This window comes from Argopecten irradians, chromosome 10 (assembly GCF_041381155.1).
Source record: "Argopecten irradians isolate NY chromosome 10, Ai_NY, whole genome shotgun sequence".
NCBI lineage: Eukaryota > Metazoa > Mollusca > Bivalvia > Pectinida > Pectinidae > Argopecten > Argopecten irradians.
The window spans coordinates 5,437,632-5,462,899 of NC_091143.1; the positions used below are offsets into that span (position 1 = coordinate 5,437,632).

The following is a 25,268-nucleotide window of genomic DNA, read 5'->3' on the forward strand; positions in this document are numbered from 1 at the left end:
GGAGGCTGCGGTATTTTCGTGTTGTGTCCTCTTGTATAGTGGAACTCTTGTCCTTTTCATTGTGCAAAATCACCGATGCATTCAATTCTCTTTTGTAAGAACATGTCATGTAAATTTAGGTCGATAGTTTAATACATCGACGACGTATTTAAGTGGTCGGTCCTGCAGATAAGAAGGGCCTTAGAATGATGCCTGCTGCAACTCGTGAAAAGGCGACTAAATTTCAGATCTTATCTTTTCGCCTCTTTGAGGTAGGTTCCGGGTTCTGTGCCCTGGTCGAAACTCACTATAGGCTACAAAACAAGTTGTTCCTGCTTAGTTCTCAGCATAAAGGGAGTGAGACGACTGGTTATGTGCTTGTTTCTCTATTCCGCAGTCTCTCAAAACACACACCACTTCACACACGCAACACATCTTATAAGTTGGAGGCCGTCCTTAAATGATCCTGGCTTCAATTTGATAAGCAAACAAAACTATTCAGAGGGGGTTCGCTCTCGTGTCTTATTTGATTTAACCTCGCCAAATATCCATAATTTATATGTATGCCATTTACTTTGTGGTACAAAGATAATGTACCTGATACTACAGGAGCGGAACCACCTGTACTTTTACCACACTCGTCTCGTACACGTGGACAATGTCCGTCTGTTCGAACACTCCCGCTGTATCACTAGTATCAATCATCCGTCGTAAACGTATATCTGCCGATAAACGTTTAAATTATGACATCTGAAAGTGACGTCACGATTTTGTCCTTATTTGACCAGCACAATGGTATAAATAATCGAATACAGTGTACTTGTAATTAAATACATAAATATTGCCTCTCCCTCATCTGTCGGATGGTGTGGTTATTTTCATGTCTGTTTACAGCGATACCGGAACTTTACTTACACACATGCCAACACAAAATAATAACATGTACAATATATACTCTTAATTACCATTCAACGAGGTGTCAAATGGTAGGTATTAAATTATATTAATTACATTATCATTATATGTATTAATTTCAAGACGTAGATAATGATAACTGAATATTCTGATGAAAGCGTAAAGTAAAAAAGTGTTCTCAAAGAGGGGCTGAAACCAAACTCAACACGAAAAGATAGAGTAGCTGGGGAGTGGGTAGATACTATGTAATAAATAAAAACATACCAGTATATCGCGTGTAGATATCATTGTATACAACGCAATACTGTAATTATTGCCTTCACATCAACGATTATTGCGCTTACACTCAGTAATAAGTTTATTTAACGTACGTAATAAATATTGCGTTCGCAAACAATACTATATGTCGCACGTTTACGCAAAAATGTTGCGGTCGTACGCAATGTTTTTTTTCATACCAAAAAAACCCAGTCAAATAAAAAGCAAAGATTCCAATTTAAAAGGTTTGTGACCCTTCCAATGCCTCTCCCACTTCTCTGTACAGTTGTTTTGCTTTATTTTTCGACTTCATCTTTGGTGTTTTTCAAATTCATTTTAGATTAAATAATTTTTTGTTTATAAATGGAATAAATGTAATAGTGCAACTTACTGAGAAGGTCTGCTTTATAAAGCGTACTTCATAGTCATTGAAATTCACACTAAATAAACTGTTATAGGAGTATAACTACAGTTCTGTTTTATTACGTCACGTGTGCTGTTTTTTATCACCCAGATACAGATGCTGACACAGAATACAGGTACATGTATGCGTGCTACATGTGTAAAACACGCGCAAACATTTGTTAAATATGTCAGAGCTGCAGATCCTCTCCTTTCCGGTACTTGATCCCCAAATACAACCAACCATCGATTAATCACCTGTTTCAGGTTTGAGAATTAGGAATTAAGAAAAGAGACACAATAGATGCCATGCATGATCATTTTTCCTACAAAAAGAAATCGAGTCTGAAAAGTTAGTCACGAGGAAAGTAGAAAAGCGATTTGGAATAAAAACACCGAAGGATTAAAAAAATCTGAAATGTAATCGTGGAGTTGTCGTGAGACGTAACCGTCGACATATAACATTCATCAATGGGTATAGATATATTGTGTGTCGCCGTATCTCATTACAACCTCTCACCCTATAGGCGATTAAAACAGGATTTTCACAACCGAAAAGGCAAAAAACAGGATACCTTTTATTGTAAGAATCATACGCTACATAGAAAATCGTCAATGAAACCTCATTTGGTCACAAATATTCATGAAAACGCCATTGAGGAAATCCTGTAATGGTATTTCAAATTCAACCAGCAAAATAATGATATAGATATTGGCTTTGATATACATGGCACGCCCTATGCAATGTACATGGGGACTCGTATGTAATATTTGTATAGCAGTTACTGTCACAGAAAACTATATTTTATTTGGTTGTATTTCCATGAAAATGCCAATGTAACAGGTATGTTTGATAAATGTTATCGTAAGTATTAAATCTGAAATTGATGTTTTTAACCTCGGTTGACTCCTTCAATGCACACAAGACAGATTTTATAAATAAGACAGGGCGAATACTGAAATAGATTAGTGGTCCTGTCGATTTCCTTTGAATCGACAATAAATCTCGAGTCACTTATGATTAATGATAGACGTTTTTATAAGTAGGGTCTCAGCCTTGAGACGTTATAGCCTGGGCAAAATAGTTCTCACCAAAAAGAAAGATATAATTGATTTGCATATTTATCAAGATTAGTTTAACATAAATTATCATGTAGGAATGTAAATTGTTGTCGGGTCCATAGTCTATTCACATAAAACAGAGAGATCCTGGAGGCTAGGACGACTGTGGGGTGAGGAGGTGATGAACTCGATAATCCCGGCCAGATGCCCCCACAGATATGTCTGCTTTAACTTGCATAACTAACATTTTATTCCCGATCCGGAATTTCCTCTCAATATTCCCGAACTAGATTTAGATTACGTACAGTTTTATCAACAAACACCGATTCCATTCTTACACAAACCAGTCCCTCTTGTGCGGCTTCTCCCACATATATAAATCATATGCGTATTTATGTGCCAAGAGGGAAACAGTGTCCGTACAAAAAGCTTGGCTTTTGAGAACAAGAAGCGATGAGTCTTAATGGTTATATCTGAGGTCTACGATCCAACGGCAAAACGACCACTCGTTATTCAATCTCTCCATCCGTTAATGTTGGTCAATATAGACAAATTGTTCATGTAAGTGAACTTGAACAGAGTTGGTAGACATTTACATTACTGTATTAACATAGTAAGCTTCTATTTCAGCATATTTGCCCTCTGGGAACTTCAATAAAGTTCAAGGTAATTTCTTTGAACAGACTTGGTGGAGATTCATGCTAATATAATAAAGGCTACAAATATCTGGTATATTAGCCCTTGTGACATTGAATCAAGGTCAAGGACGTTTATTCCAACAAACACAATACCTCAATATCATGTCTTTGGGCCTCTTGATTAGCAAGAAGACTTGTTTTATGATTTAACCATATTGTAATCACTGTGACTTTGAAGACCAAGGTAATTCATTTGAACTAACTTCCTAGTCCTTTACCTAGGTAAGATACATTCTCAGTATCGGGTCTTTTGGGCCCCTTGATTATTGTGTTGACTTACAGGCGATATATACACTAACGTAAATGTCGGAAACCTCTCCTGAAATTTTACTAAGCATAATTTTCTCTATTGCCTGCATATACTCTTCATTTCTGCTTAAGTTTTAGATGACCCGAAGGGTCAGGATGACCTATTGTCATCATGCACCGTCCGTCGTCGTGCGCCGTGCGTAAACTTTTCATTCAAACGACTTCTTCTCAATAACCTAAAGGCTCAGGGTACTGATATTTGGCCTGTAGCATGCTGGGATGAAGGGCTACCAAGTTTGTTCAAATGAATGACCTCGACCTTCATTCAATGTCACAGGGGTCAAAAAAGCTTAAATCTTTAAACGACTTCTTCTCAAGAACCAGAAAGCCAAAATAACTGATATAAGACTTGTAGCATGCTAGGATGAAGGACTACCAAGTTTGTTCAAATGAATGACCTCGACCTCCATTTAAGGTCACAGGGGTCAAATAGGCTGAAATCTTCTAAATGACTTCTTCTCAAGAACCAAGAGGCCCAGGATACTCAAATTTGGCCTGTAGCATGCTGGGATGAAAGGCTATCAAGTTTATTCAAATAAATGACCTTGACCTTCAAGCAAGGTCACAGGGGTCAAATAGGCTAAAATTTTAAACGACTTCTTTTCAAGAACGGAAAGGCCCATGATACTGATATTGGGCCTGAAGCATGCTGGAATGAAGGGCTACCAAGTTTGTTCAAATGAATGACCTTGACCTACATTCAAGGTCACAGGGGTCAAATAGGCTAAAATCCTTTAAACAACTTCTTGTGAATAACTAAGAGGCTGAGAGACTTGATATTGGGCTCCTGACATGCTGGGACGAAGGACTATGAAGTTTGTTCAAATGAATTAGTGACCTTGATCTTCATTCAAGGTCACATGGGTCAAAAAAACTAAAATCTTTAAACGACTTCTCCTAAAGAACCAGAAGGCCCAGAATACTGATATAAGGCTTGTAGTATGCTGGGATGAAGGGCTACCAAGTTTGTTCAAATGAATGACCTCAAACTTCATTGAAGGTCACAGGGGTCAAATAGGCTGAAATCTATTTAATGACTTCTCAAGAACCAAAAGGCCCAGGATACTCATATTGGGCGTGCATCATGCTGGGATGAACGGCTGCCAACTTTGTTCAAATAAATGACCTTGACCTTCAAGCAAGGTCACAGGGGTCAAATAGACTAAAATCTTAAACGACTTCTTCTCATGAACCAGAAGGCTCATGGTACTGATATTGGGCTTGAAGCATGCTGGGATGAAGGGCTACCAAGTTTGTTCAAATGAATGACCTTGACCTACATTCAAGGTCACAGGGGTCAAATAGGCTAAAATCATTTAAACGACTTCTTGTGAATAACTAAGAGGCCTAGAGACTTGATATTGGGCTCCTGGCATGCTGGGACGAAGGACTATGAAGTTTGTTCAAATGAATTAATGACCTTGATCTTCATTCAAGGTCACATGGGTCAAAAAGCTAAAATCTTTAAACGACTTTTCCTCAAGAACCAGAAGTCCCAGGGTACTGATATTGGGCTTGTAGCATGCTGGGATGAAGGGCTACCAAGTTTGTTAGGTCACAGGGGTCAAATAGGCTAAAAACTTTAAATAACTCTTTATGAATAACTAAGAGGCCTAGAGAGCTGATATTGGGTCTATGCCATGCTGGGATGAAGGGCTACCATATTTGTTAGGCAATATGTGCATGGCCTCCCATGCATGCAGTGTGTAGCAAGTGTGAAGTGCGTGGTGCATGTTTTGGGAGACTGCGGTATGTTCGTGTTGTGTCTTCTTGAATAGTGGAACTGTTGCCCTTTTTATAGTGCTATGTCATTGAAGCATGCCACCGAAGACACCAAGCAACACACACTGACAACGGGCGAACCAGTCGTCCCACTCCCTGTTTGCTGGGCGCTAAGCAGGAGCAGAAACTACCACTTATTTAGACTTTGGTGTGTCTCGGCCAGGGGACAGAACACAGAGTCTTCCTCACAGGGGCGAACGCTCAACTCAAGGCCAAAAGTGAGGTGGTGCCAAGGGAGGCATTAGGAAAGATGGAGTCAGTTAGGAGGATGAGAAAAGATAATATCCTAAATTTTAGTCGCCTTTTGCGATCATGCAATAGGAAAAGCAGGTACAATTCTAACGCCCTACCTGCAGAGCATATAAAAATGACATATGTTCCATTATACAAGAATACACACGTATAAACCGCAGTCTTCCAGAACACGCACTTCATACACGCAACACACCGCATACATGAGAGGCCGACCTTACATGACCCTGACTGTTAATAAGACATGTTAATATAATTAAACAATCAAAGTTATGTAGACTATAAATATCTATTGGAAACGAATTAACTAAGCTACCAATAAAGAAAAGGGCTACTTGGAAAGTAGCGATGAAAAGAAAAGGAATAAAACGTTTTAAAAACTGACAATGAATCAAGACGAGATGTCAATGTGTCTAATTGTTAGAGTGTCTAATTGTTAGAGGAACCCCTAGGGTGTCAATTCTTTTTTTCATTAAAGTTGACTTCTGATGTTTGGAATGTGTATTATCAAACTGTCAATCAAGTCATATGTACGTGATCGATTTATCAAAATTCAGAATTCTTCTTCCAGAAAATTTCTGAACTCGTACCGAATCACTCTCAATTGAAGTACATTGAACAACAATAACTGTTCGTTTCTGGTATTTGATCATTTACCCCCTGTAGTCTCTCGACAGGAGATGTGATTTAGTACAAATTAAGAAAGTTTTTTAAAGTGGTGTAATTTTCAATTTAATAAAATTAAAGCTAGTAATTGATCCCAGTGTTCCCTAATTAGGTGTATTGTGCCCGACCCCCGGGTGTTTAACGCAGACCTAATGTGTCATTTATCAATTATAAATAGGTATAGGGTGACAAGATTCTATATCAATATAAAATACAATGTACAGTCAATTGAACGTGACTTCGCAATATTTTACGACGGGGTCAATTTGTACTACCATCTATAGCTATCTGCCACGCCGGGTATAGGACGTTTGTAGTAGGGTTACAGGTCACTTCAAGGTCATTGACCACTGGCCTAATAATACGCCTCTCTTGGCGATTGTATTGAGGATGATAACCGAAGAATGGGCCGAACATACAATGACCTCTCACCCAACAGTTCAGTCACACCATCCATATCTATCGTCGACAAGTACGTCATAACACGTTAATAGAAAAAAAATTATTAACCTTCCAATGTCTAAGATACTGCCTCGCCTTTGTCCTTTACACCAAACGCAAATTGTTCTGTCTTTTGACGAGGGTCATTACATGCATCTATCTAGACGCTAGAAACATAGTTGGCCAATTGTTATCATGCACTGTCATGTTTTGAATGCAGTTTCGTACATTGTACAAGTAGGATTGCACTATGCTCATGTGTGACTTATTTTTATTGTGAATGTCCAAACGATGATATAAAGATGTGACGAACCAGAAGGCTGAGTAGTTTCGCACACATGGTGACTTGACACAGAAACAATATCAAGTACATGTGAACAGTTATAGAACAACAGTTTCAAAAACCATTGGACCGTACCACGGTATAGAACCGTTCCATGCAATAGTGACCATATCTACTCCAACATGATGCGTATCGCTCTCGTGTTGGACGATATGTCAAAGAGTGATTTATTAACAAGCTGAATTTTCCAATCTCAGAAATACAGTTGACAGTTTTAAATGCGTTTGATGTGAAATGCGGGTAATATTGCTTGGCAATAAGCAGGTCTGGATATGGCAGAGATCCAGTATATCATACCCATCCCACATGGTCGATAGGGACAGTGGTATCGGCAGACCTTTCAGATATGACAGTAAAGCATGTCCACAAACAGTTTGTTGACTTTAATCTCTATTGATAACATATTACATAACTCACTCCCAGAGGCCCCTCCGTAAAGTCAACTCTATTATTGAAGTATAACAAACACACAAGACTTTGACAAAAACGGATGTAAGTTAGCTATAGAAGCATGATGTCTGTTATTCCATGGAAAAGCCGCCACAAACGCACGTGCAGATGATGGGTATGTCATGTGCGTTCGAGTAAAGTTTTGGAGCTATACTTTGACAAAACAGCTTCAAACTTTTACGAATCTGACAGAAGAGGGCGGACACAGTGGCTGTACAAATGCCAACTGTTACTAAACATGGTGACGTCACCGTCATACATCAACCATTTTGCTTCGGGTTCCATGTAAAAAGAAGACAAATACGCATTCATCGCTTACGTTACGTTCGTGACTCAATCGAGCATGGCTTAAAACCTTCATGACGAATGCATTTGGCAAAAAGTATGAGGGAATATACAGCTGCAGACTCTATATATTCACACAGTCGCCCCCTGGTGGCATTTTTTTTTCTATTTCGGCCCACATGTGTGACGAAGTGACTCATGTTGTTGATTTTATTAGGCGTCATCTGTGTTTCTAAACATGGAGCTGTAAGAGTACATTTCTGTTCCAAGTTCTAGAAACAAACAAACATCAACATAAGACCAATCGGGCTACGTTGACCTTGACCTATATACAATGGATTTCAGTTTATGCCTTCACTATGAATATCATATGTGTACATTTGTATCATAATTAAAAACCCAGATATGTAATTAAATAAAATTCGTGTGAGATTTTCACTGAATGTGCTTTGATAATTTCTTTTCATGAAATTGTGGTGAATCAGAACAACCAACTTTCCTTCCATCAGTGTAGACTGTTGTCATGAAATTATTGGTGTAAATTTGAGTTTACGGCCTCTAGTCGATATGTATCGTACAAGTGTGTGTCTAGTCAGGTCGGTTGGATTTTATAACTATATCGTTTTTATTTGATATCTTTTTAAAGTCGTAAGCTATTTCATGAAAATGTTTCACCGGTTGTACTGGAAATGTCGGTCTCCTTTGAAGCAGGAGAGAGTGGAGTCACGCTACATAAATCTCTGTATACACGATGCATATATGCTTTTTCTGTATCCTGAGCATTAATTTCACAACTCAGCAGTTTTAGAGTCAATGTTTATATACAGTTTCAAACTTATTCGAAATATTGGCTCGTGTTGACTTGAACCATTGTTTGGGTACCAAATACACCAGACTTAGCCAATAGATTAACACATAACGAACAGACTTCCTCACCTGTGCAAAATAAAAGTGAGAACTTTAAAGCTCGACAGACGTTAAATAAGTTGTACCTGTGATTTCTGCTCCGGCGCTTTAAAATGTGCACCAAAGAATTCAGGTGCGAATCTAGGTAATCCCATTGATAAATATACTCGATCTACGATATCGTTTCCAGGTCACTACGACTTATCGAAGCTTCCGTGAATGAAACCTTCTCATGACTATTTATGTAAACCAGGTTTGACTAAGAGACAATGAACTTACTATAAAATTGTTTCATATTTATACGGTTGAGTTCATGTTAGCTGTAGGGGTGGCAGGTAATGTTTAGTGTGTGTTGTAGTATCGGTGTGGGCCTAATGACCCTGATCTCCCCTAATGTAATACTACGGTATATAATACCGGTACGAATACACACCTACAATACGGACCAGTGGTATCGCCTAGCGGTGTTAATACAATATATACAGAGTACGACTCCGTCAGCGTACAGCATCTATACGTATTGTTGAGAGTGCTTGCACACTATGTGTTCATGTTTACATGAACCATCAATGAAAGTATTACAACCGAAAAGTGACCAACTAGAAGTGTGCTATGATGTCTTGTTTGGGAAGTATTACACCACATGTAGTAAAACACGTGTTTGTTTGTGCGCGTGAGTGTTAATAAATTGTCGCGTGTGATTTGTGACAGACACAGTAGCTGAGAATGGTAGCTATACTGGCACTAGCTCAGCATTCGTTTGAATTATTAGTGTTGCCGTTACTGTGTTTTACAAGTGTAACATGGGCTTCACATCCGTATACATTCCGGGACTCCAAACAAGGTAGGTGTCAGGCAGTTACTATGGTAACCTTAATTACAATTATATAATCATATTATGGCCATAAATCCTATGATGTCCAGACATTGGTATCTTTGCCGCATACAATGCAAAGCCACGACAATTAGTACCATTTATGACATTTATAATAAAACTGTCAGGGTCTTAAAATCATATGGAGATCTAATTGCACCCGATAAGGTATTTAATTATCTGGCTCGTGTGATAAGAAGTAGTGCATCTGGATATTTAGGTGTTAGTTTGCCGACCACGACTTGTAAACCATGCAAATTATCTTTGTAACATTAAAATCTATACATCAAATCCGAGTGACATTATCTTACAATGAATAATAACGTGACATTATACTAGAGCCCGTCTGATACCTGTAAATCGCAGTGACATTATTTTGGAGTCTATACTCTCCGGGTATATTTGGGTGACATTATATTATAATGCAATAATTCAGACTTTACTATGTTGGCAATATGGGAACTTGTGCGATATTAAGGTTATAGGATTGTAACAAAAGAGGAGAAAATGTAGCGGCCAGACCGGTGCTCGAACCCGGAGCCTCCCGAACACTAACCGGGTGTTCTGCCGATTGGGCTAGGATCACCGATAATCGACTCAATCCCACCCCGATACACGATATACCATAGAATCCTATTTAGATAGGTGACCTTGTTTTACAGTTCCCTTACTTTATCTGAATTTTGTTTGTTGAACGTGAATTGTACAATGTTACATAGCAAATCAAAGGGACTCTACATCGGAATCAGTATTTTGCACTTTCATGCAAAAAGCCAAATGTATATTATGTTCTTAATAAATTACATGTGCAGTAGATACACTTAGATTGCTGTAATTACAAATACACTAAGGACTGAACTGGTACGTTTTGTGTCAATAATAACACAATTAAGCGCTGAGTAGCGTTAATTCGGGTCAAGGTGCGTGTTGTCTGTCTGTCAGTCTGACTAAAGGCTATGTTGTCACTCGGTGTTCCGCCAACACTAAGACATGTATGAGAGAGATTCGATAACTTGGATATGCTTGCTCTATATACCATGTCATTGACACAAAACGATAAAATCTGTTAAACGTCATTTATCGCTCCTGATTATACAATACAGTCGAGTTTACCTTCCCTAATGTTACTGCTAGCGTATCTCTCTCACATTTAGTTCTCCTGACGTGAGTGCGTGTCTGCAAGACACATTGGATTCTGTGTTAACGGTAAATAAAACACATGTTGGAGTTTCTGTCAAGTGGTTCTCGTATGTAGGTACTTAACATGGTTTTCTTCCTGTTTAAGTTGCACATTTCATGACGTTACAGCGCTATATCTGTCTAACTTTGCTATGTTGCCGTATAATTCACTAGAACATGCAGTCGTCCTTGCATAATTCTTGCATAATTAGATTAAGTAACAATCAAATTCCAGAGAAAACTGCGAGAGAAAACTCTTTAAGTTCTTATGCAGTCTTTCACCAGCTGCCGGTAAATCTAGTCGCTGCTGGAGCAGAATAGAATTTGACACGTTACTTTGTTAACTAAGCTATTCGTAAATATTGAACTGTAATTCCTATTCATGGGGTTTCGCTTAAAGACTTGTGGAATCTGTACTTTTAAATCTGCAAAAACATGCGTGCAATCGTCGTGGTGAACGGCAGCTGTTATTTTTGTGCATCTATTCCTAGTTTCGTTGCATAGTCTGAGATCAGCTGAATGTGGTTTATTTTGGATATCCGAGACCGGATTCGTGTTGTTTATTCTTGTAATCCATGACCAGGTTCGTTTCGTCTAAAATGTGTTTTGGTCAGTTCGATCATCTGCTGGCTGATATATATCTTATAAATAAGGAACACATAATTAATAGACTCAGGCAATGTTGTATCCTGGGTGTCCACACACGATCTGAGGACGATATATGTGAACCTACCAGAATGTCCATAGACCATTTAAGGCGTTATAGGGGTCAATATCCATGTCCAAAAGCTACATGTGTATATGCTCAATATTGTGTAGCACAGGGAATGGTCAAAGGAAGGGTTGGGAATTTTCCGTGATGACAAATCTACCCCGCCATGTTTAAGTAGCGGACAACACCAGTGATCCTTTTGATCTAATGACCTAAAACCTTAAAACTCCCTAAAGGTCTCTGGACATTCTGGTATAATGCTCGGATCCATGTGGGTGTCCTTTCCTAGCAGGGCCAGCTGCGGGGACCAAAGGATTCAATAAACAATTTGTCGAAGCCCTGATTAGCAGTCTTTATATACAGTATGTAGAGATCGTACATCAGAAGCGTGCCACCAGTAGCAGCCCTAGATCACGTAATTAATACGACCCAGAACCGTATGGCTACAGTTACCGAATACTGCGTTTGTAATTAAGCGTGTTTATGGCAATTGGTATGGTAATTAACGGGGTTATCATACATACATCAACAACAAAACGACTAGAAATATAGAAAGATCTTGACATATCCACAACAAAACGACTAGAAATATAGAAATATCTTGACATATCAACAATAAAACGCCTAGAAATATAGAAATATCTTGACATATCCACAACAAAACGACTAGAAATATAGAAATATCTTGACATATCAACAACAAAACGACTAGATAACCTTTCGATGCTACAAAAATCAAAATACACCATCGTATAGCCACAATACTAGACATGGAGGTTTCTGGACAAAAAAAGAAGCATGCAGTAAATAAAGTCTAAACAATCGACAAAGCAGTCAGTGGACTTTCATATCTTTTGATACAAACATACAACTTTAGCTCTTGTTTTACTACTAAGTTTAATTATGTAGATTTTGTATTCCCCTGTAACTGCATCAAGCCTTACACAAATACTCTCTTATACCGTATAGGAAGCGAATGGTGACATTCCAGAAATGTTCCACATTGAATTATATTCAGCGTCAAATCAATCTGGAATATCGCGGTTAAGGCGTTTAAGGTTGACTATAACCGTGAATCACGTACATTATTCTAAAAATAAAAATATTTTTACAAGATGTAAAAGTTTGCAGATATGCAAATGTTGCCTACAAATGTTATTCTGGGGCTGATATTCACGGTAGGTTGAAGTGGTATGTACGCTTAATTACACCGTCAACCTGGTACGGAGGATGGTCGGGTAACTGATACCCCTATCACCATGGTAACAGGGCTGTGGGGGTCAATTTATGTCACCAGGAGGTCAAACAACCATGTGTCCGACAAAACAACACGCGGAAAATAAACATAGCATGTCACGGAGCTGCCATTGGACGGCCAGGTGTAGAAAAATCTCCCACGCTGATCACAGCTGTCTGCATCTTGGTACGACTTGATTTTTGTCTAACTTGTCATTTTGCCGATTTAACAAAACCGTAAAAAGTGAATAAATATAAAAAACAAAAACAAAAACACGACGCGGATGGATATCCTATGTATCGGTTATAAAGTGCTTCATTAAATACCATATACAAGTGTAACCTGTCCTTATTATGGTCATTTTGAATCAAATAAAAACAAATGTCTACTACGACGAGAGCTCATATTAATAAGGCGGTATATATATATATGTATATATCTACAAGCTCCGGTGGGGTAGGGTCGTTTACCTAATGAGTTGTTTGTGTGGGGCAAGTGTTTACGTCATCAAAGCACGTGCATATCCTGTTGTCCGTGGGTTAATGTTGATAAAACAATATATATCGCACTATGTGAAAATCTACCAGACCATTTACACAAAGAAAACAAATTAAACTGCTTATTGCATTGTATAATTAAGTTTGCATGGAAATCACGCTAATTTGCCGCCTTAATAGATTTCCCCTTGCAACTTTTACCAACGGAAAGCCAATACGTTTGTAAGGTTATATTGGAGGCCCTGTACGAGCCGGCCTATTGTGGGTAGGGCTCATTTGTATCACTCGGTGACTTGTCATAACTAAACCTCAATATACAGTTAATGCAACTTAGCCATGCGATGCAGTTAGTGAAACCTTACCAGAAGGTTTCAAACCCTACAATTCAACGCAAGTTTCAAACCTTACAATGTAATGCAAGTTTCGAACTTATGCATACAATGCAGGTTTCCAACCTTACCGTGTAAGGGATTTTTGAAACCCTGACTATGCAATGTAGCTTAGGCTTCTAACCTTACAATGCCAGGTAGGTTTCGAACTTTTCCATGCAATTGCAGGCTTCCAATCTACCATGCAATGCAGGTTCGAGCCTTACCATGCAATGCAGGTTTCAAACCTTACCATGCAATGCAGGTTTCGAACCTTACCATGCAATACAGGTTTTCAAACGTTATCACGCATTACAGGTTTCAGACCTTATCATGCAACGCAAGTTGTCAAATCTTACCATTTTATATTTGAATAATGCTTTCCTTACTACCGAAGATATAAAAACTCACCCTTATTTAAAAAAATGATCAATTGTACTCGTATACAACTGATTGATTCTGGCCCTGCAGGTAGGGCGTTAGAATTGTACCTGTTGCCCCTATTGCATGATCGTAAAAGGCGACTAAATTTAGGATCTTATCTTTTCTCTTCTTCCTAACTGACTTTATCTTTCCTAATGCCTCCCTTGGCACCGCCTCACTTTTGGCCTTGAGTTGAGCGTTCGCCCCTGTGAGGAAGGCTCTGGGTTCTGTCCCCTGGCCGAGACACACCAAAGTCTATAAAAGTGGTAGTTTCTGCTCCTGCTTAGCGTTCAGCATACAGGGAGTTGGACGGCTGGTTTGCCCGTTGTCAGTATAATGTGACCGGGTGGGGTGTGTTGCTTGGAGTCTTCGGCGGCATGCTTCAGTGATATAGCACTTTAAAAAGGGCAACAGTTCCACTATACAAGAAGACACAACACGAACATACCGCAGTCTCCCAGTGCACTCACCTCGCACAACATACACGCAACACACCGCATACATGGGAGGCCGTCCTTACATGACCATAGCTGTTAATAGGACGTTAATAAATCAAACAAACAAACAAACAAACTGATTGATTCGACTCGCTGCATACTACATTGTATATAAATTATACAGGTAGTGTTCATATATTTATAATGGAAACTACCTAATTAAGTTGTAACATAACAACTGAAGCATTGTAAAGGATATAATACTACATTTTATTTCATATTACTCAAAAATTACTTTTACAGGCAGTCGTCATTTTTATAGATCATTATAATTGATAGATTTAATGATTTTCTTTTTATCATAAACATTATACTTGACACCAAATTAAAGTACAAGGTATGCGTTCAGATAGATGAATGGATCTGTCTACGATGGGTTTTTATATGATCGATTGATCCGTTTATACACATATACATGTGCTATGGTTTACCTGTCAGATGGAGGGAATTAATCATTAAATGTTTTACTTTAAATTTGCCGAAGGCACACTTAAACACTTCCAGTAATAATGTATTGGGAGTGATTGACACTATCTATTCTATATTCTGAATTGGAAGAACAATACGTTACCAAAACGACGTTGGTATAGTACGATCACCGTCGGTTACCGGTAGTACATACTGTACACTTATACTGTATCACTCGACAGTATTGCTACACAAATAGGGCTTATGCCGCAATACTGGAAACAAGCAGCTTTCCCTTTTCCCCTAATGGAACAGTTACCTCGCCTTGGCACTGGTCACCCCTATGGCAATGGTCACCTTTCAGCTAGGCCATACTAGATAATTAGTCTCACCTTCCGGTGATTTTGACGTGATAAATTTGACGTCAAAGTTGTTGGTTTGTTTGTTTGTTTGTTTGTTTGATTTATTAACGTCCTATTAACAGCTATGGTCATGTAAGGACGGCCTCCCATGTATGCGGTGTGTTGCGTGTATGTTGTGCGAGGAGTGTACTGGGAGACTGCGGTATGTTCGTGTTGTGTCTTCTTGTATAGTGGAACTGTTGCCCTTTTTATAGTGCTATATCACTGAAGCATGCCGCCGAAGACACCAAGCAACACACCCCACCCGGTCACATTATACTGACAACGGGCGAACCAGTCGTCCCACTCCCTGTATGCTGAACGCTAAGCAGGACAGAAACTACCACTTTTATAGACTTTGGTGTGTCTCGGCCAGGGGACAGAACCCAGAGCCTTCCTCACAGGGGCGAACGCTCAACTAAAGGCCAAAAGTGAGGCGGTGCCAAGGGAGGCATTAGGAAAGATAAAGTTAGTTAGGAAGAAGAGAAATATAAGATCCTAAATTTAGTCGCCTTTTACGATCATGCAATAGGGGCAGCAGGTACAATTCTAACGCCCTACCTGCAGGGCCAAGGAGTGAGACTGTTCTCGGTTCACGTCGTTTTAGTAACTATGGAAACCACCGTATCCTACCTCACCAAGTTCATTATCTGTCACAAATGACGTCACATTCCATTGTAGTGAGAATATTACAGAAGGTTTCCGTAACAATCGTCTTTCCGTACAAGGAAAGTATAAACCAAACCCTTCTCAACGATGAACTGGAGACGGTTTGTTGTAAAGAGATTCCCTTCATGGTGAGGATTTGTCTCTCTGTGGTGCGGCGCCATTCAAGTTTTTCTTGTCATTCATATATATTTGCTAATGGCGTTTTATCGTTTTGACCCTGCAATCTATGTAAATAATAGTACAGGCGCTTTCATAAAAAAAGTGCAAACAAAACACGTATTACATATACTTACCTGTACAATAAATCGCAGCCATTGACCCATTCGTGAATCCTGAAAGTGGGTTCAAAGACAACTTGCACCAATTAAAGTAAACTTATAACTTTTATCGCGTTTATTTGCGAACAGTGATTGACATTTTCTGGTCTAACAGAAACGCGCATAGACGGTAGTAAGGATTGATTCGACGCTGGAAACGTCCGTGTACGAAAATCAACCCCGCAAAATACAAAATCTAAAAAGCGACATGACAGCATATTGTAATATGGTGCCGTCTTGAGTCGCATTTTCTATTCATCAAAAGAACATTTCGTACCTTCAGATTATATAAAATTTGTGGTGGTTGAAATTAAATGTTGTTCTCGACCCCTTCACTTCGTATTTTTTCATTATTTTTTTTAAGTTAGACTTTGTTTGTTGTTTGATTTTATAACGTCTATTAAAAATGCTAATTTGTTGTGCGAGGTGAGTGTATGGAGACTGCGGTATGTTTGTGTTGTGTCTTCTTGTATTATGCCTTTTATAGTGCTATGTTGTGACAAAGCTCTGTGACAGTGTCCCACTATTACACCTATAGGAGTCACATTTTTAGACTTTGGTGTGTCTCGGCCAACAGAACCCAGAGCTTCCTCACAGGGCGACGCTCAACTCGTGAGGCGTTTTTTTCATAAGGTCCTAATTTAGTCGCTTTTTTTTATCATAGGGCCGTACAATTCTAGTGCAGGCCAACGAGATTAGACTGCTGTTTTGTGAATGATACAGCTCGTCGTGTCTATGTACCGACCACTTCCTGCCTTTAATGGATTGATTACATCTAAAATGTGTTACAGTGCATGAATGTCAATTCAGGTGTTTTCATCGAAGAAAAAGTAAGAGATCGTATTCATGATTGTCGTATATGTTTTCTTGGTAAGAAGCTCGCGAATGTTCTACATCGTTTATGTTTCATTGATAGATACTATTAAAATGACATTAAACATGGCTATTCGTTCATTGATAAAAAATTTAAGACAGTCAGAACTGCGGGAGATACAATACAATGATGTCTCCATCTTTGATATGTGTTATACAAGTGAACAAACGACAGTCTGAGAGTCCCAGTTGTTAGCTGGCCTCCTTCACTACATCAAACCTCTATTGCAAATGAGGATAAAGATTCTGCAGTGTATTGAGGAATTTTAAGAGATTGTAAATGAAAGTAAGCCATATTTGAGTTGAATTTATGGTGAAACGGAAGGAGTATAACAATGATGCTTCATAGTGATGTCTGTGGTGGTCAAATATATTTTTGGGCCGATTGAGAAAAACCGCTTCAAGACCACCAACGGTTCCGTTCTGTTCAAACGGTTTAATTCTATAGCGGAACTGAGGCGATATTTGGAATATGGAAAGTTTGTTGGCGTACGGCAGAGGACGTACGACGGGTGGTGACTGGCAAGATTACCTAAATGTAGTACTCTATAGGGAATAATATCAATTGATGCCATTTTCTCAGTTTTGCGTTCAAGTCAATGGTGCTTGGAACCATATAGCCATTATCAAATAGCTCTCTCAACATCCGTGACTGATTTCTGACGGTGGCCGTCGCCGGGCGTGAAGACAGGATATAAATATTTGTTATAGTCATATCCAAACAATATCATATACATAAAACAACAAATCAACACAATAAAAACATGTATACACGATTCTCGAATACTTAGCACATTGGATTGAACATTAATTGTTCATATCCCCTCTTTGGTGTTGCGTGAAGCATCTCACGACAGTATGCATGGTTCATTGCTTCGCTATGATCAAAAACTCATTCCACGGTTACTTAATCCGGACCCTACGACATTTTACTGGGCGTTTTACAAAGACAGATCGCCAACCATTAGTAGGTAATACCCGTCCCATTCATGGCTCATTATATCGCCAGTTACAGTAGACGTTTATTGGTCGTCGTCCGTCAATAATGTTTAAATAAATAATAGCTAGCTTTCGTCTACTGTTTCATTGACATCGTCCCTGTGATTGCCACGCAAGTCGGTGCCGTCCTCTACCGCCGTTACGGCAGGGAGATTGATTTGACCCGCATGACCTCTATCAATTTCTTAATTATATGTTTAATATGATTGGAATCTTTCTATAATGAAAATGTCGACCTTAAACTTCGATCGTTTGACATTTCTGCCATAGACGTCTTTGATCTAAGGTAATTACATATTTAGCATTCTATCAGCCGAGCGGGATGACCCGTTTAAATAATGTACCTACCGCAATCTGACGTTGTGTGAGACATGTGCGACTATTCATATTGTATACAAATAACCGGCTCTCATTTCAAACACTCTCGGTGAAAAATAAGGACAAATGCGGATTTTAATAATATGTGAAAAACAAACTGAAGAGATAAAAGATAAAATCATAATGCCCTTGGACCTTTAATATGATCAGGGAAGAATTGATAGCCCAAAGGAGGCCAATAACTTTCCCTTAGTATTTTAGCCAACAGAGACACTTTAAATTTACCCCGAGTATAGAAGGTAACAGTACACTTGATAACTTTTTTAATCACCTGTTGTGTCTTTCATTCAAAGTAAATATATGAAATTATATTAACTGGAAAAAAGACCACCTCGATTTCAGGGTAAGGGTCATGTGTTTATCTGTACTAGGACGTGTGTTGTCACACCTGAGGCGTCTGTCCAGGTGAGTCTATCTCACCTAAGATCCTCTCATCACATATCATGTGTGTTTGTATACAAACCACGAATTTGTTTCATCGGCTACGATGTTACTATTTCACAATTGAATTGTGGGGGGTGGGGTGGGGGTGGGGGGGTCCTTCTATGTGATAACTAAATGCTGTATTGTTCCGGACCAGAATTCCGGAAAAGCTGAGTCGTATTACTGTCGTCCCTGTCTAAATAAGAGACAGAGAAAGGCTAACTTTCTCAGACGCCGAGACAGTGGCATATATAGAGGCTGTACACCTCTGATTCATGTCGGATCCGCTATCAAAGGAAGAAATGAAATAAAGATGCTAATTGTATAATCATCCGTCCACAAGGGACGTAACTGCAATCATATGATGCACTTTTTGTCAGGATTTTGAAACATTTATATGGATACAAAAAAGAAAATTTCGTCACTTTCAACCTTCTTGATGTAACGTCTAGGTAGATGATTACTTTATGCTTATGTATTATTTTTGAGACCTTTCTGTATCCCAGACAGACTCTCATATTAGTGACGTCGCCAAATCCGCGGCACTATCTACTCCTTGTCACTCCTGTCCCGTAATACAAGTGCTCGCATATCGTACTGTCTGCTACCAATAACGACAACGAGGTTTTAATGAGGATACTTATCATCAAAGAATATTTGTGTATAAAGGCGTCTCGTATACATTTGGGAGGGATCATTTGATGTCTACCATTTCCAGCCAAACTTTGCCAATTTTGATGATCTGATCGTCGCAAACGTGATTTCAGCTTTAAAACAAATAAATCGATAATTTGTTGGAGTCCAGTTTCTCATAATTAATATGTTTCTGGTAAGATTAGGCGATATAAGATCATCATGGAATTGGACATGTAAACCATAAACCTTTTCAAGTGTGGTGGGGAAATCAAAACCAGATAATTCCAAATCTGCTCAACAAAGTTAGTTGTATATGTAGGCATAAGAAAACGTTTGCTATCAGGCTACAAGATGCCTCTTCGATTCCATGCCTCAACCTGGACAACGCATCGATAGAACAACGTCAGTAATATTTGCCTTCCTTTTCCTGTCCAGTACAGATATGCATGATAATATATAAAGGAGATAAAGGAAGTTGGTTTTCCAGATCGGCATTGAAAATCTACAATATCCTTTACATTGACATTGTTTATTTGTAACCTTGACGTTCGGAACTGACCTGTCATTTACGTAATCGTCATTAAAATATGCACACGCAGCAAATCTGCTTGACCTTTGACTCGTGAGCATGTTTTAGTAAAAATGAGACCACGTGCTGTTCGCTACCGAATTTCGTCATTACGTTATGAATGATGCAGACGCTTGCATACGTTTTGATCATCATAGCACGCGCCTTGTATCGTGGCCAATGAGCCGTGTCGAGATCTACATGTATGTATGGTTCCCAGTCTGTGTGATAGCCCACACGGAGTATAGTGTAATGGGCTCCCAGATACTCTTGATTACATACCAAGGTTCCAAACGATGTTCTGTAAACCACCAAATCACTTACGTAGTATTTTCCTTATTGCTGTCAACGGGTCGGTATTTATTGTGACGTCATGTGATTTTGAGAGAAACGTCATATTCTACAGAGCTTTACGCAGACAAACTAATGACGCAATAAATCTACCTACATATGCAGTTTATTCCGCATTTCACCTCAGAAGTGATATTAATCACAAATTACCATGTTAACTTGAATTGTTTGCGGATTTCATCAATTGGCATTTATTTAAAATAGATTGAACCGGAGCAACTGTGTGGTGCCAACAAACAGCCATCACTGTTTTCAATATGTTTACATTTGTCATTGACAGCATTTTTAGAAACCGCAAAACCTTACAACATAATAAGAATGTAATTCTGTATAGACGCTATGACATACCGTGTTATATTAGTGTTTTGTGGTTTGTTGTCGACCCAAATTACTTCACGGTTAAATGGCCACCTCTCGTCGATACAATCAGATATAGGTATATCAACGCCAGATAAAAATAAAAGGGGCAGACTCGAACTAACAGCGGACAGAACATAAGTTAGGTAACGGGTACCTGTCACCAACGAATCCCAAACCGAGGCTCACTGTTGTGATGGCGATACGATCGCCGTACCAATAAATAATAATGCGTGTCTTTTTAATATGTCCCTGTCGGAACTATACGGTTCGGGAATAAACGTATCTCCGTACTCTGATGACATTTCTCCATAAAACAACACAAGTCAGTGTTTTATAGACTCAGATGAATGGAAAAAGAACACGTTAATGTGAGTTTGTAGTTATAAGGTATGGCAGCCACGATGCCATCAGATCAATGGCTGGTTATCTAACTAACGACTTAGTGATACACCATTTGATCACTGCCCGTATTTGTCTATACCTCTTTAACTGTAGTATAACTGTGTTTGACGTAACCTCATTAAATATTTAATTACGGACCACACCCTGCGTGGTCCATTTGTTGGTATGGGTCATTATTTTACACGATAACTAGGACGTCTTTTAAAGTCTTGTTTTGTCTGTACGAAGTCAACTTTGACACATGCATACAAAAATATCAATTACCAACACTATAACAAAACTAGTACAAACTCAGAATTTGTTATACGTAAGAACACATATAAGGGAAATATAGGTAAAATACAATGATAGAATCAAACAGTCCGGAATAGGTAACGTCCTTTGGTTTTTTTGATGATAGCTACCATTGCCGCCACGTAAATTTTGTTCATTTCAGGGTTATATTGCAGTCCCGAATACTAAGGTCACCTTCCCAATCACGCGGGTTTTCTCCTGGTACTCAGGTTTCCTCCCACTTGCGCGCTTGTGTACATTTATATGATCTATAACCGCTTGTTTAGCAATCAATGTAAATTAAGTAAAGTTTATGGGAAATGGAATAATAAAAACATAGAAATATATAGAAACTATGACGTGTATTCCCCGAAGGATCATAATGTCAGTAGATAAAATAGCATATTCTTCATCTATATGCTATACCTGGCCCCCGTGTAGTTAATTTCCGGCAAATCGTGATAATGGGAAAATACAAACTTATGTCTTCAATACAAATATAAACAGATGAAATATTCGGTGAAGCAGAAGTAACTGGCCGAAAGCCAGGGCATGATTGATTTAGGATATCGACAATGAATTGTACTTTAAGCATTCCGATTTAGACGATTTCACTGGTTTTGATACAATCGTTTAATTATTTTTTTTCCATTCAGATAGATGTGTGCATAAAATAAATGAAACAAGACATGCATTAACTGCTGTGAATCGTTTAGCATGATCCAAAGATAGGTTTCCATTTTCAGACTCGGTGCCTTAAAATAGCATCATCTGATTGAGAAATGATTTACTGAATACTAGTAGCAAAAATAGGATCTCATAGAACACACCTGTCACATGAAATTTAACAGGATCCGGAAACAACATTTTAACAACGTCTATCATCCGTGTCCATTATTCATTTTTGATAGCAACAAACATGGCACATATTGAAATGTCAGAAATGAAGAAATAATTATTTTAGACATCGATGATACATGCTATAGATAAAACAATATGTCATATTCTTCTAATAAAATACGTGTAAATCATATCCACGTATGTCTAAAGACTTATCAATTTAAGAGTTAAGTACGATGATTCTGAACCAATGGCATTGTAAGATTATATATGATTCGTCGTATTTTAGCCGGGACACCAGTAAGGTCATAGTGACGTCACGAATGTCATATACAATCGCAACATATGATGAAATTTGCGGCGTTCTTCGAAAAAATTTCCGAAGAGTGCCGGGAATTTACTCGAAATATTGCTATTTAGCCCTGCCGATCAAATACCACCCCATTTCCATGTTTACAAGCTGGCAGTTTTGCTCTATGGAGTTATTGACTTATATTTAATATGTAGCGCGTTTAAGATATAATAAGTGTGTGTTTTAAGGATATTTTTTTATATAAAATATTTTATTTTTCTTTGTTATTTGTTTCAGCGGAATTTGTCCGAGGATTGACGAGTTATGACTTCACATTACCATCCAGGGTGAGCCCCGAGGGTACCCACATATCTCATTCCTTACATCCCAATATACGACGGAGGAAGAGAAGTACAGAAGTGTTTTCTCAACATTCCGAGGAAACACCTGACCATACAGTGCATTATAAAGTGAATGTAGAAAATAAACTTATTTATTTAAAAGTTAAACCAAATTATAAGTTATATTATCCGTCCCTAGTAGTAGAAAGGAGAACAAATGTGTACGGGAATCTAACGGATTCTGTGTTTACGGGTGTACCCCCGGACGACAACCATTGTCATTTCATTGGAGAAATTCTTGGAGAAACGTCCTCATCTGTAGCACTGGAAGTTTGTAATGGACTGGTAAGTACCAATTAACAACTGTGTGCAAAATACACATATCTCATCGTCTTAGATATTATATTGTATACCATGCAATCTTGCAGCTCGCTTAGTTATGACCTAACGAGGTCTTCGTGCATTAGTGATGTAATAATCTAAACAGCGATAGGAGATGACTAAATCTAAAACAATAAATAGATCTAGTGTAATAACAGATGGAGAGATGGCAAAAAATAACATCACTGACAACTGTAACACAGAAAGCTAGGGCATTACATGCTTCATTTTGGGAATTGGTAAATTCAATTTAAACGAATAGTAATCAACTTTTCATGGCGTATGCAATTTGAAATGTATATCAATGCACTCTTTCCATCGGCATTGTGTGAGGTACTAAAATCTACGTGCTTATGCACTAACCTATCTAAGACACTTGGCCTTCTGATATAACTTACGAGAACGGCTCCACTTTAGGAGCACCTGGATCTTGGATAATGAATCAGACGTTTTGTAGGATACTTACACCAAATGTAACCGACGATTTTCAATGATTCTTCACAAAAATTCTACAAAGAGGAAAGATAATTTGATATTTTAAGGATAATATGACCGATGTAAGATTTTGCTAACGAACTCCACCGTTCTGTTTGGATTGGTGAGGTTTTGCGTCCCATTTACGTACAGTTAAGGTCATGTCTGGTTTTAGGATAGAGTGAGGTCAAGAGAAATGGCCGCTCAACGGTCATATACTTGCAACTACTTTTGGTAGATCTTGGTCTCACGAATGCTGGGAGTAGTTGATAAAATGTTGTCATCGTTGGCTACAGTATGTCATATAATGTGGTTATGTACAGTTAAGGTAAGCATATGGCATGACGGATGTGACGTCATCATTCATCTCCTGCTATAAGTGAACCCAGGTGGTAACTTTTGGTTCTCAGTGGAACCTCTGTAGACAGCAATGAAGTCCGTAGACTCGCTAGTATATAGCTTTTAGTTTTAAGTGTCATACAATGAGGGAATATTGACAAGCACCAAGACTGGGAATCTGGCCAGCGAGACAACCGCAACAAATACAATAACGTGTTTTCATTGGTTGTGGCGAATGAAACGTGACATCAGAATTTGAGAAAAGTTGTATGTTCAGCAGTTTTCGCACAAGTTGATTCTACACGGCAGTTTGATCCTTGAAATATACGATGTGGATCTTTAACTTTAAAGGGCAAAACGCCTTCCGATGTGATGAAATGCAACGATAACATTTTATATCTAGCATGTATATTATTGCAGATTGTCAACAAAAAAAGGGAAAAGGGGACATAAAATGTTATCAAAATAACGCCCACACTCCACTGTTTAAAACAAAAACATGTTTTAAATTGGATTCTGAGTGGCGTCTACAAACACGATCAGGTGTCCTGTAGTGCTTTCGTGTCCATTCAATAATAAGTGAAAAGGCGTTGGCCGAATTGGCGAGACATGCAAAACGGCGAATGGAGTCGCAAGATAAGGCGTGCGTCAAAGTAGTGATAATGTTTTTGATAACCAAAAGACAGTCAACTTAGTACGTCGAGTAAAAATGTTTTTGGGTGGTTTGGGTTCATTTTGCTCGACATCTTACCATTGTTTGATTATTTTAACGTCCTATCAACAGTCAGGGTCATGTAAGGACGGCCTCCCATGTATGCAGTGTGTACGTGTGTGATGCGTGTTTTGGGAGACTGCGGTATGTTCGTGTTGTGTCTTCTTTTAAAGTGGAACTGTTGCCCTTTCTATAGTGCTATATCACCGAAGCATGCTGTCGAAGACACCAAGCAACACACCCCACCTGGTCACATTATACTGACAACAGGCGAACCAGTCGTCCCACTCCCTGTT

At 38.7% G+C, this 25,268-nt stretch overlaps 1 protein-coding gene across 1 annotated transcript in view; it reads left to right on the forward strand.

Moving 5' to 3' along the window:
* The first annotated feature begins 9,205 nt into the window (after nt 1-9,205).
* Nucleotides 9,206-25,268, forward strand: part of LOC138332965 (A disintegrin and metalloproteinase with thrombospondin motifs 6-like) — a 73,051-nt gene continuing 56,988 nt past the window's right edge. The window contains exons 1-2 of the mRNA XM_069281045.1: nt 9,206-9,592; nt 23,023-23,411. Of these exons, the coding sequence (XP_069137146.1) occupies nt 9,475-9,592; nt 23,023-23,411 (507 nt within the window). The 5' untranslated portion in view covers nt 9,206-9,474. The remainder of the gene's footprint in view (nt 9,593-23,022; nt 23,412-25,268) is intronic.